The sequence below is a fragment of the Colletes gigas genome, unplaced genomic scaffold (assembly GCF_013123115.1).
Source record: "Colletes gigas isolate AHSC1104 unplaced genomic scaffold, ASM1312311v1 Colletes_gigas_Sc00028, whole genome shotgun sequence".
Taxonomy (NCBI): domain Eukaryota; kingdom Metazoa; phylum Arthropoda; class Insecta; order Hymenoptera; family Colletidae; genus Colletes; species Colletes gigas.
In genome coordinates, this window is record NW_025106657.1 from 1,918,398 (window position 1) to 1,931,953 (window position 13,556).

At 36.6% G+C, this 13,556-nt stretch overlaps 1 protein-coding gene across 4 annotated transcripts in view; it reads right to left on the minus strand.

The window, feature by feature from the left end:
- Window positions 1–189: 189 nt before the first annotated feature.
- LOC122401775 (slit homolog 2 protein-like) overlaps window positions 190–13,556 on the minus strand; it is a 285,181-nt gene continuing 271,814 nt past the window's right edge. For all 4 annotated transcript variants that reach the window (XM_043404126.1, XM_043404127.1, XM_043404125.1 and 1 more), the window contains 6 exons: window positions 12,119–12,341; window positions 11,192–11,331; window positions 10,676–10,828; window positions 8,624–8,804; window positions 8,399–8,538; window positions 190–4,775 (listed from right to left, as the gene is read on the minus strand). In XM_043404126.1, the coding sequence (XP_043260061.1) occupies window positions 4,501–4,775; window positions 8,399–8,538; window positions 8,624–8,804; window positions 10,676–10,828; window positions 11,192–11,331; window positions 12,119–12,341 (1,112 nt within the window). In that variant the 3' untranslated portion in view covers window positions 190–4,500. The remainder of the gene's footprint in view (window positions 4,776–8,398; window positions 8,539–8,623; window positions 8,805–10,675; window positions 10,829–11,191; window positions 11,332–12,118; window positions 12,342–13,556) is intronic.

Sequence of the window (13,556 nt, forward strand, 5' to 3'; positions counted from 1 at the left end):
TTAACAAATAAATTCTCTTAAATCTCATACGTTCACGATATGTATACGATCCTTAGAGATTTGTTTATCAGTGAAGCCTTAAATCGAAATAATTAACCGTTATCTTACAGGTAAAACTTGGGCGTATAAATGATATGTGTATGTTGTGTGATATCGACACGGACCTTCGTCCCTCGACCGAAGGAGAGATATTACTTTCATCGTGTTTTTCCATTTTCTCGAACGCGACGACGTTCAAGAATTTTTGTCTTTGAAAATTCCGTCGACGATCGTCGAGCATTCGTATTGTAACGTAATCGTTCGTACATATCGGCGTTCGTGTAATGCTTTCGAAACCTTCTAAGTCCATCGTGTCTAAGCTACGCAGAGATGTCTATTACGTACAGAACAACGCGTACAATAGCAAATACGGTCCTATATATCTACGCGTTAAGTTTTACGGGTACGTTCGGTAAAAGTCTACTCTCCTTCGATTTTCATCGGAATTGCGGATCGCGTCGCGACGTACCGTCATTAGCCTAATTCCGATATGCAGTATTAATCGTAATATTAATGCCTTAACTCTATCGTACTATCCATCGAGTCGTAAAACACAATTTACTTTCCACGTTAATGCATTTACGGCGCTACGTAACGCGAACGCGTCTTTGATAATAGTTTCACGCGCTACGCACAATAAGTCATAAACGTATTCGCACAACATCGATCGCTGTCTTCGAACGGTTGGTACTTCCTTAGAATAAATCAGAATTTATTAATTTTTTAAAAATTGAAAATTGATTCCATAAAGTCCATTTAACCCCTTAACGCTCAAATTGTTCGAGTTAATCAAGAAAGATCAGTTTTCTTTATTAGATTTGTTTCTAAGCTATATGAAAATGCGATTTTTGTTGTATCTAACGTATAATTTGAAGGAAAACAAATATTGTCATCCTTTAGAACGTTAGATTAAACAAATATTGTTTTTCAAAGCAGTCAAACTCGGGCATGATCGTTATGGAGTTAACAAAAAGAAAAAAAGTATATCAAACCCTGCCGTACAATGACGAGTCTGACTCGAGTTTTTGATGTCAAGTTTCACAATCGTGAGTCTACTCACTCGTTATCAAGTCTTAATAATTAAAATCAATTTTTACATTAACAAGGTATTCGTAAAACGAATTCTTTTTCGTGGCCATTGTATGAACAAATTCAATCAAAATTAAATAGTATACGTTTGAAAAATTACATTAAATCGTACGTTAAGGGGATAATGGAAAACTCTATTGCTCATCCCCTGTCAGTTCTATTAGTGAATTTTAGCGTCATTAACCCCTTATTAACACGTTCGCTGCTGTATCAATAGAACAAATTAATTCCCAAGCTTAGATATTAAGAGGGGATTCTTAAAGTTTACTTTTTTATTTTTTTAGTAAATTTAAAGTTCTATCGTACTAGAATTTTAGGGACACGAAGAGAGACCCTTGAACTATACGAAAATATTTTTTTAGTACTTTTTTTATTATCTTTTATTAAATGGTAGTTAATTCTATCCGACGATACAACCATTGTTGGTGTACAGCGTTCATCATAGAGATCAACAAATAGAAATCGCGACAAACGAAAGATTTTCTTGAAGCTGGGTGGTTCCCATTGGTACTGAACCTATTTTAAGCAAAAAATTAGGAAAATTTAAGGAACTGTATCATCTTAACCACTTGCCATACAATGATGAGTCTGACTCGTTACAAGTTCTTGATGTCAAGTTTCACAATCATGAGTCTACTCACTCGTTATCAAGTCTTACTAATTAAAATCAATTTTTCCATTCACGAGGTATTCGTAAAACAAATTCTTCCTCGTGGCCATTGTGCGAACAAATTTAAACAAAATTAAACAGTATACGTTTGAAAAATTACATTAAATCGTACGTTAAGGGGATAATGGAAAACTCTATTGCTCATCCCCTGTCAGTTCTATTAGTGAATTTTAGCGTCATTAACCCCTTATTAACACGTTCGCTGCTGTATCAATAGAACAAATTAATTCCCAAGCTTAGATATTAAGAGGGGATTCTTAAAGTTTACTTTTTTATTTTTTTAGTAAATTTAAAGTTCTATCGTACTAGAATTTTAGGGGCACGAAGAGAGACCCTTGAACTATACGAAAATATTTTTTTAGTACTTTTTTTATTATCTTTTATTAAATGGTAGTTAATTCTATCCGACGATACAACCATTGTTGGTGTACAGCGTTCATCATAGAGATCAACAAATAGAAATCGCGACAAACGAAAGATTTTCTTGAAGCTGGGTGGTTCCCATTGGTACTGAACCTATTTTAAGCAAAAAATTAGGAAAATTTAAGGAACTGTATCATCTTAACCACTTGCCATACAATGATGAGTCTGACTCGTTACAAGTTCTTGATGTCAAGTTTCACAATCATGAGTCTACTCACTCGTTATCAAGTCTTACTAATTAAAATCAATTTTTCCATTCACGAGGTATTCGTAAAACAAATTCTTCCTCGTGGCCATTGTGCGAACAAATTTAAACAAAATTAAACAGTATACGTTTGAAAAATTATATTAAATCGTGCGTCAAGGGGTTAACCGTCCGAAGTCGGTGTTCGAAGCAGTACGAATCTGCTTGCTCACTGCGCGTTTCGCGAAAAGTGTTCGACGATACTTTTGGTTTCTTTCGCCAAACATTTAGCAACGGAGCGTTCGACTCTTCCCTACGATATGTATACTTCTATATTGCGACTGTGTAACTCGTGCATCGGGATTTGTCCTTTATACTTTCCACGTTTCGCGTAACCTATTTATTTAATTTCTCACATTCATCGAAAAATATTGTGGTTCCTCGACGACCCGTGCGTTCCTAAACGTTTACTTCGAACACGTTTCGCAACTTGGGAAACACAAACAGGCGCGCGCGTACATACGTCACAATCTGTGCACCGCTTGAAAGAGGAGGGAGGGGGAGGGTTAGGGGGGAATCCCCGAAGTGTCTTTGAAATAAAACGTCCGTGGCTGCGAAAGCGTTACTGCGACGTACATCGTCTCATCGCGGCCGTTGCTGAAAGACTTCCGTAATTTTATCACGCGCGTGAGCGTCGAGTGTCTAGGGTCAGCGTCAGAGCCACGAAACAGTACCAACGAGCCGTTTGAATGATCACGTTCGTGCTCTACCGGAATCGACAAGTGTCGGTTTCCTGTTGAGTGTATTACGTTCCATCAGCAGTCGTTATTTCATTTCGACCGGGTCGCGGTCCTTTGTGAATCGAGTTAAACGTCTAAACGATCCCAAGATATCTCCAACGGAGATCGAGATGACTCCTCTTTCGTTCGTCGGACCGTAAAATTAATTAATTACCAGTACTCGTGGCATTAGTATTCGATTTTTAACATGTAAACGATAAGCTGAATCGCTTGAACTGAAGTTTGCGATAAGTAAAAGAACAAAATCATATGGAAACGAAGTTGGCGGTTATTTTGGAGTATATTGTTTTACGTAGCAAAGACCCGACTGTTTAGCGACTTTCAGCAACAGCGAAAATAAAAAAAAGCAACTATTCGTCTATTTTTGTTAGATTGTGACGCACCTATGACTCGTCCCGACGTTTCAGGAACGCGTTGATATGTATGAGACAAATGCCCGTGGATCATAGAATGATAGCTAAACTACGGACATTCGAATTCTCTATCGAGTATGCTACGGTTGTCGCGAGTTTGACAGGCGCCCAGGAAACACTTGGCAATGATCTTGATATGTAACGTTCGGTGAAAAAGGCTCGCTGGAACATTTCGATCGAGGAGCCTCCTCTTCACCCTGTTATCGTACGTCACGATCGAGATTCTTTCTTTCCACGTTTCAGATGTACCGCGATTTTCGATCCAATGGATCGCTCGTGACGATCGGATCATCTCCCAGTCGAATAGATCTCTTAGATCGAGTCTAACGATCTACCGTTAACCGATGTTGCGATCGATTTATCGAGAAGCTCGTCGATCGTTTACATTATTTTTCTTATTTATGTCGTTAAATCAACAAACTAAAGACTTTACGTACCCAATGGAGATTACAATGTTTCCTTTTCTCGTGATATACTTACGTTTCTATATGTATTTTATAAAATCTCGATTCTTCCATTGGATTTGAACATTTAAACCCTACTCGACGATGTATAAATGTTCTCAGTGAAAAAAATAGACGAATACCGATGGAAGTTACAGGATCTCGTCAAAATATAACCTTGGATTACGAATCAACGATCGACCCGGCTCTCGATAGTTCGGTTTTACGTTCTCGATCGCGCATCCGTCAGGATCGTCGGAACAATTCCACGGAATACGGATGCTCGTTGGTTCGAATCGTGCCGCGTCTCCGCGACCGTGGCACGATTTCTCCCATCGACGGTAGAACGATGCAAATTTTGTTTAATTTACGAAACAGGATGGTAGCTTTCGCGTTTGGTAACCGAGGCGATAGTCGAGCGTTGGATGGTTGACTGCAGTTAGAGTACGGCGACGGCGACGGCTACGGTCAACAACTGGAGCATCGTGTCCACGTAGACGCGTCCATTGCTAGCCGACGAGGATGTTCGACCCGCGTTCTTACCGACACAGCCCATTCTTTCCAAAGGTATGTTCTGCAGGGCGTATTCACGGTGTTCGCCAGCCATCGTGCACACGGTACGCTTCCTCGACATCCTCTCGTCGTCCCTGTCGCGCAGCTTTGCCAGCCAGACGGAATACCATCGCAGTTCGCAGTTGCATTTCAGGGGATTATCTGAGAAATAAAAGCGTAAATGAACCGTCTGATGCTAGTCTTTCAGTAATGATTTTTAAAATGAGCCCTTTCAACCTGGGGGGTCCCCTTAGAGACCAGTGAAACGCGGAAGATTACAAGTGTAAAGATCATAGCTTATTAACTCTGGAAAGATATTCTTAAAAATAGGCTATTTATTACGTTAAATTATTTAATAATATAATAGTACATGATGAATGTGTATCATCGGATGCATTCAATTCAGACTACATTAAAAGAGATAATTGCAATAAAGTTGTTTTAATGTTGTACAGGGTGGGTCCACGTAACTTGTGCAATTCTATAGCTTCCAAAATATGCACGACAAAATTTTGTATACAAAAGTTGCATGGTACCCCTTTAAGGGGTACATTATGTAGTGTATTTATTTTTTTTATTGGTGGAGGCGTTTTGGAGATTTGAAGGTCAACTTTGTCTTTTTTGAATGGAATACTATATTTTTTGTATGAAAATATGGAAGAATATCGAATTCTGAGTAAAAAGTATTGACCTTTATGAGCCTAATAGCTAAACCTAATAGCTAACGAGTAATTTCACTTTATTCCTTGATTATTTTCACTGTTCTACAGAAATCTGTGATAAGGTTGAGTTTCCAATTTGATATTACGTGAAGAAAATTGTCATGAAATAAAGTGAAATTTGTTTACTCAGAATTTGATATTCTTCCATATTTTCATACAAAAAATATAATATTCTATTTAAAAAAACAAAGTTGACCTTTAAATCTCCGAAACGCTTCCACCTATAAAATATAAATGCACTACATAATGTACCCCTTTAAACTATGCAACTTTTGTATACAAAATTTTTTCGCGCAACGCATATTTTGAAAGTTATCGAGCTGCACAAGTTATGTGGACCACTCTGTATAATTTATAAATTTTTACTAATATTTATGAATTTTGAGTATTTTTCATTAGGTTCTTTTATTAAAAATTTCCACTTCCAGCATTCACCATTTTGTCAATTTTCAATGTAAATTATTTATTTTCGTACCATAACAATAAATATACTAATTTTACCAATTTTATGATTTTAGACCACCCTGAGAGCTTCAATCATCTACGCTAGCTTTAAAAGTCGAAGCTCGAACTCTCAAAACTTGAAGCTTTAATAATAATGATTGAGGATCAAGATAGAAAATTAATAACAATCCTTTCTTTCTTTAATGACCTTAATTATAAAAAATTCACATATGTATATTTGTTCTCCAAGAAAGACAATTTCAGAGTCTGTTTCTTCTTTTCCTTATCGAATGACCTCTCATAAATATTGCTCAGAAATGACCGTATTATATTCTTCTTTTTCCCTATAAAAGATTTCCATTTCCAACAATTTTTACGGACTTTTACTGACCATAACTCTGGTTGTCACTTAAAAGTTTCTCACTCGACAAATTATCGATTTTATTTTGCCCCAAGGTGAAGGCAGGCTTTCCAGGAAATCCGAGGTGCCTTTTTTCGGATAACACGGCTCATCGATGTGCCACGGTAGATTCGAAAACGTAAACATACTTAATCGCCGGGGCAAGAATTGGCGAGGACAACGACCGGCTAATTTCCAAGGAATCAAGGGCGTCGTAGCTTCGCTGAAGGCCCAATAGCGTCGTCGAGACTCAGGTAGCTGTTACCATGCTACAGAAACTCTTGGAAAGGACTTTGTTCGACGCAGTCTATCTACGATCGTCGTGAGTATAGCTACGCTCCATTTAAATTGCAGAACATTAGCCATCGATATTTAAAACGGTTATCAAATATTAAATTTGGCAATAGTCGCGACTGAACGCGCTCGCGAAGGTCAATCGTGGGCCTTAGAGCCCCGAGAGTGTTTTATTAACATTAGATTTACGGGCATTGATCGCACGTATATTTATTGATACCTTTCATGTTGACGATTACCTTAAAATACGATTTTTCTTTTAATTAGAATATGTATTCATGCCATTGCATCAAACAAATTCAACATAAGTTGTTAAAAAATAATATTTACGCGTTCTGCAATTTTAAACATGGCTTCCGTAAATCTAGTGTTAAAATTAGTGCGGTCAACACGCGACGTCGATGTGGACTCATCATCGAAGCAGTTTGATAGAAAAATATGGTACGTTGATTTTTTAATAAGAAATATGTCCTCCTTTGACATCGATGAATTTCTGCATCCGTTTCAACATACAATTAATTAACTCTTGACATTTTTCCAACAATTTCTAATCGTGGAATCATTCCTGATTTAGTGCTTCTGTCGTTCGACGGCAATGGCGTTCACTTGGTCCAAAGACGAATCCATTGGCAAGGACAACGATCCAGGTAAGTGCTTTACACGCGAATTATCAATTGGCTTTGAACGAAAGTGATTAATTCGGTATAAAACCTATCCGTTTTTCAAAACACGTACAAATTACCACGCATGCGAACGTAAACAATCGAAGATCCTCGACATTTTATTCCTATTCTAATCTGAAATGTGGCAGAAAATATTATTTTATTTTATTTGGCCCGAAATCGAGAAAGTTGTGCACCGCCGGAGGCATAGAAAAGGCTTTTGGGCTTGCGAGTTCGCAACAGATACCGTCGTATTGATAGTCCGTAGTCAAGTGCGGTGCGTGGGTGCGCTGATTGGGGCGTATCCGAATCCTTCGCCCATGGGGGCTGTGTTTGAAGAGGCTCGCGGCGGGAGCATGTTAAATCAATTGGCTCTAATGACCATCGAAGTTTAACGACTGTACGAGTATGTTTTTCTGGTAGCATTTTAACTTCTTCCGTAACGAATTGCCTCGTACAAAGCAGATTAAAATTAATTGGGGTCACATTGATCACATCTATCAATCTTGAAACCGTGTTGCTGTCGTGTATCATTTAAGACATTTAATATCATGGATATCTATTCATATCTGCACCTTCTGTACGAATTATATTGGATCAGATGTTTATAGTCAGCCGTCTTCGTTTAGAACATATCAAATTCTTCATTTAATATTATCGTTGCATCTGGTTAGAAACGAAAAATTGATAGAGCTAGAAGACCAGAAGAAATTTCTTTGAAACGAAATCAAACAAACTTTTTTACGAAGTAGATAGTAAATGCTCCAAGCAAACATATCTTTTTTTTTTGATAACATTCCGCTTATGTATTTTGCCCTATATAATCACTTTAAACAAATAATATCGTTGTGTTCCCTTAGAGAGTTCAAATTCTTTGCTGGATGTCCTTTCTGAGGGGACAGTCGAGTGCAAAGGGTTAATATCATGGATATCTATTCATATCTGCACCTTCTGTACGAATTATATTGGATCAGATGTTTATAGTCAGCCTTCTTCGTTTGAAACATATCAAATTCTTAATTTAATATCATCGATGCCTCTGGTTAGAAACGAACAATTGATAGAGCTAGAGGACCAGAAAGAATTTCTTTGAAATGGAATTCTTTCATTTAAGACATTTAACTCTTTGCACTTGGAGACTTTTCCTACCTACCTTTATTTTAAACATATCAAATTCTTAATTTAATATCATCGTTGTATCTGGTTAGAATTGAATAATCGATAGAGCTAGAAGACGAGAAAAGAATTGTTTGATATATTTACCCGTGATATCGATGTGACGAAGGGTGTCGACGATATTCTCGGTCACTTCTTCCGGTATCTGTTCCAGTTTATTGTTCTGCAGATGCAAAGTTTCCAGGGAGTTGAGATTTTCAAATACCAACGGCGGCAATACCTTTATCCTGTAGAGAGAACGAGATGGTATAATCATCGATAAAATGCGCGGAGAACCGTTCGCGATATGGGTAATGAAATGAAGGAAATTACAAGTTCTTCTGGAGGTTCAGAAATGTGATAGTATCTCCATATCCGGTGAAGGCGTCCTCCGGGAGTACGGAAATGTTATTGGCTCTCAAATCGAGGTGGCGTAATCGATGTAGACGGCGCAATGCATCGCTCGGCACCGAATGTAAATTATTATCGGCCAGCCGCAAATATTGCAGATTCTCTGTAATGGGAATTCAAATAAAATATGCACCAACGTAGAGACGATACGTTTTATACCGAGCGGCGTTCAAATAATCAATGAACGGTACGAAAATATGTCGTGAAACGTCGATTATTTGCCAATCGACTGGGTAAAACGCAAGCTTAATTGTTTATATTGCTCACACTTAAACTCTCACTCGTATTCGTACGTTATAATGGTAATTCATTATAAATAAAAACAAAATTTGTTTCTTGTAAACTCTTTCCATTTATCTTTACCAAGTGTTGTTTATTACATTTGTGTTATTTCTATTTACGAAGTACTTTTTTTAATATTGCAAAACTGATTGAAAAGACCAATATAAACAGTGTACAAATTAACTTCAATGTGACATGATCGTTAATTTATGATTTTATAAAAAGCTGAACTTATAGTAGTTTAAAAAATAACTCAATTCATACGAAACAAATTTTTTTCTCATTTATAGTGAATCACCAATATAGTGTACGAATATGAGAGTAACCGTATACAGGGTGTTCGGTCACCCCTGGAAACAATTTTAATGGGGGATTCTAAAGGCCAAATTAAGACGAAAATCAAGAATACTAATTTGTTGATGGAGGCTTCGTTAAAAAGTTATTAACGTTTAAAGTTCCATCCGTACTGAATTTTTTTCTCGAAAGTGTGTAGGATTTCGAGGGTATGTCTAATGACCAAAATTGATTGTAATTGACCCCCGCAATCAAAAATAATTTTTTCAGAACGATTTGAAATTTTTTTTTGCCGAAAAATTTAGGCCTGTCGATTTTCTTAAAAATTCGTTTTTCATGTGTAACTAATTTGTTTGGCACTGTACGGAAAAGTTGCCTAATACTTTTTTGTGGGCATCGATGAGTTCTACTTCCATGCTAAATTTCAATGAGATACGTTCACTATTGTAGGAGTTATGACAGTTTGAATATTGGACCATTTTTATGGGGTTTTTCTAACTTCACGGGGTCAACGAACAACTTTTTCAATATTTTTAGAATTTCTACATATTCTCCATTAAAATACGCGTCGTTTGCTTTTTGAAACATTAAAATCCTTCACCGTTTAGAAGTTATGTTTTAATGATTTGCATTTCCGGGGTACATTCCTGGCCATACATTATATTTTCGTTTAGGAATTTTCGAAAGTACGTCGAATTTCGTGGGTATGTATATTCACAAAAAATGATTGTAATCGACCCCTGCAGCTAAAAATAATTTTTTTAGAGCGATTTGAAATTTTTTAATTTTGCCGAAGAAATGCACTTTCCTGAATTTTTTTCTCGAAAGTGCGTAGGATTTTAGGGGTATATCTATTCACCAAAAATGATTGTAATTGACCCCTGCAACCGAAAATAATTTTTTCAGAACGATTTGAAACACATGAAATTTCAGGGGAATCATTCATTCATGATCAGACATTATATTTTCGGTATCGAATTTTTTTCTCGAAACAGGGTAGGAATTCTAGGGTATGTGTGCCCACCAAAAATAATTGTAATTAACCCCCGCAACCAAAAATAATTTTTTCAGAATGATTTGAAATTTTTTATATTAATTTTTTAATAACATTTTAACGAAGCCTCAATCAACAAATTGATATTCTTAATTTTCGTTCTATTTTTGCCTCTAGAATCTCCCATTAAAATTTTTCCCAGGGGTGGCCTAACAACCCTGTATAAAATATGCAATATTCCGGGACGCTGTAATAATTTCTACGACCCTAATAGCGAATTATATTTTAACGTCGTCGCAGGTGCACACATGGAATCCGTATTACGGGCAACGAAAACACTAGAAAACTGGAAGCAGGCAGTCGGATGGTTCAAAGGAATCGTATCAAATCGTAATTACACTTACCCTCGAGACCGATGAACGCATCCGGATCCACGTGGGTAATCTGATTTCCGTCTAGCTCCAAAGAGTTTAATAGCGTCAAGTGGGAGAACACACGAGCCGGGACTTCGCGCAGCTGATTGTGAGCCAGTACCAACGAATCCAGGGCTTTCAATCCTGGAAAGGCGAATCATTTATACGATCGATTCGACGAGCTCGTTCGATTTCGATTTCCTCGACGGGAAGTTAAAAGCTGCGTTTAGACCAACGGAGCGAATCGATTCCCTCCAGCAAAATTCTGCTCGTTTGCTATAAACGCTCCTTATTTCCCACTACGTCTCGGAATTCAGTAAGATCTTAACGCGTTATTGATCGCTGGCGTTTAAATAGGTATGCAAATTAAACTGAACTTTGAAGTTATCATCGTTGAATTTGAATATTTTTATTAAAGGAACGAGAACGTTAAATGAAAGTGCAGATCAACGAGATTGTTTATTTAGCAATGTTATATAAAATTTTAGTTTAACATGGAGATAATACCTTCAAAATCGCCCTCTTGAATGGCGGTGATTCGGTTCTCTTGCATCTCCAATTTCTTCAGCATGTCCAGGGTGAGCAACGCTTTCGTTGGTACTTTCAACAACTCGTTTGCTCCCAGGTTCAGTCTCTTTAGTTTTCTACTGTAAGTTACATTTTAATATTCACGTGCAGCCCGCGCTAATCTATCGTTTCATGCATTGCATGTGATGGCGACTAGTGCACGCTTTAAATGCAGATCAAGGCATCGCGAACTTTTTATGCTTGCAAAAAGCTTCTGATATTTTTAATATCGTGCGGTGATCTTTCATTCGTTTATTACAACGCAACGTGTTCGTCTGTTTGGTACAGTTGACGGGGAGAAATTCAGATTTAATTGTAACTATTGTTACGATGTACAAGTCCATTAGAGTTACAAGTTTTCCAATTTCTTTTCAAATATATTATTATTTGATCGCCATTTGAATTACAATGTGTTTAGGAATGTTCGTAACAAGAATTCTGAAGGGTTCTAAAAAGTGTTAATTGTGTGTGATATTCTAGAATATCGTTCATGTTTTAAGTTATATTGTTCGTGTGTTCTTTTCAACTTAAAACACGAACAATATTCTAGAATATCACATACAATTAACACTTTTTAGGAACCTTCAGAATTCTTGTTACGAACATTTCTAAACACATTGTAATTCAAATTGCAACGCAGATATTAGTTTCTCGAAGTAAGTAAGTAACTCATCCTTCAAAATGAACACATTGGACTACTTTCCACGTGGTTGCAATATTTATGTCGGTGATAATTTTATCACCGCGTAATTTAATTTCTATGTTTACGGTTTGCTTTGCAAGAAGCGCGAAAGAGGCGAAACCTAGTTCTCGTTATTGTCAAACAATTACCAGGCGGATGCAACGGGAAGATACGTGAGAACTTACTTGTGCAGTCCATTAAAGGCGTCCTCCTCAATGGTAGAAATCTTGTTATCGTACACGGAAAGGATTTCAAGAGTGTCGAGTCCTTCGAAAGCCTTTGCATGGATGGCACTGATCTTATTGCGGTTCAAGTTCAAAATAAGCAGATGTTGAAGGTTTTGTAACGCGACCGACGGCACCGAGAGCAAAGCATTCTGCGAGAGGTCGAGTTGCGTCAAGCCAGTCCCTGCAGAAGAATATGGTTTCCGTGAAATTATTCGACTCGATTAAAATAAACCGAGAAACTTTAAATAAGCAGACGGTCTTCGAAGACTTCAGTGACATCAAAAGTGCAATTAAATTAAAATTGATTCGGTTCAACTTTTGCTTCCTTTTATGGCGTATTAATTACACTATCTCATCAGAAATAGAGACGAAGTCCTTTTGGTGTTTGTAATTTTAGCAATAATTACTGTTAACGCGAGGTAAAGGTAATTGTCGAAGCAGAGACGGATAAAATTCGTCAACTTTCAGGACCAAATCTGGTTATAAATGTTAGAACGATGCAATAGACGTAGACAAACCAGCAGACGATCATTAGATTTCTTTCTATAATATATCACATATAAATATTAATGATAGTATTTTGAATAATATTTCCTAAGCATACAAATTAGCAATCGAACGTATACTGAACAGATTAGCCTCAATGTTTGACATTTTCTATAGTTATAAGATGTTTATCATCGTCGTTTAGAATAAAAATCCAGTTGACTGCCAAGCAAAATTCGTAAAATTTTCACAATGCAAACATTTAATTTTTAGACAATTGGGAACTACTGAAACCAATACTTGCTGTAGCACATCGAGTCTTGTCCAAATTTATGTTTATTCATCGTCTCATAGAAAACTAGGGTAAATTTTCAAAAATCTAGCCGAGTAAATTTTGTACAATTTTGATTAGAAATTATGAATGAACAATTTTGACCACTTCGGTGGTTCTAGTGTTGAGGGAGTCTTCTACTGTAAAACGCGTCTTTTTTTTGTTTCCTTCAATATTTGTTTTATAAAGAAACCATACAACTACTTGCATTGGCGTTTTTCATGTATATTTGATACTATTTTAATAATATTTACAAATTTTTACGAGAAATAATCAAAGTTAGTGCTAGTATAGAGCTTCCTACGCAATTGCGATTCCCAGTCGTTCTGTTTGTTCAAACCAAACCAAAATTCTTAATCAGGATATATTTTTCTACAGCAGATACCAAAAGGACAGAAAAGTATGGAAAATTTAAGAAACTATAGCATTTTGAAGAACAAATTTCTATGCCAAACAGAAATATTTTAATAAATTTTTCAGTTTAATACCTTCATACTTTTATAATTAATGTTATTATATGAAACTAAGTATTAATGTAAATGTTTCAAATGATTATTGATTCAATCGTACTATTATTCA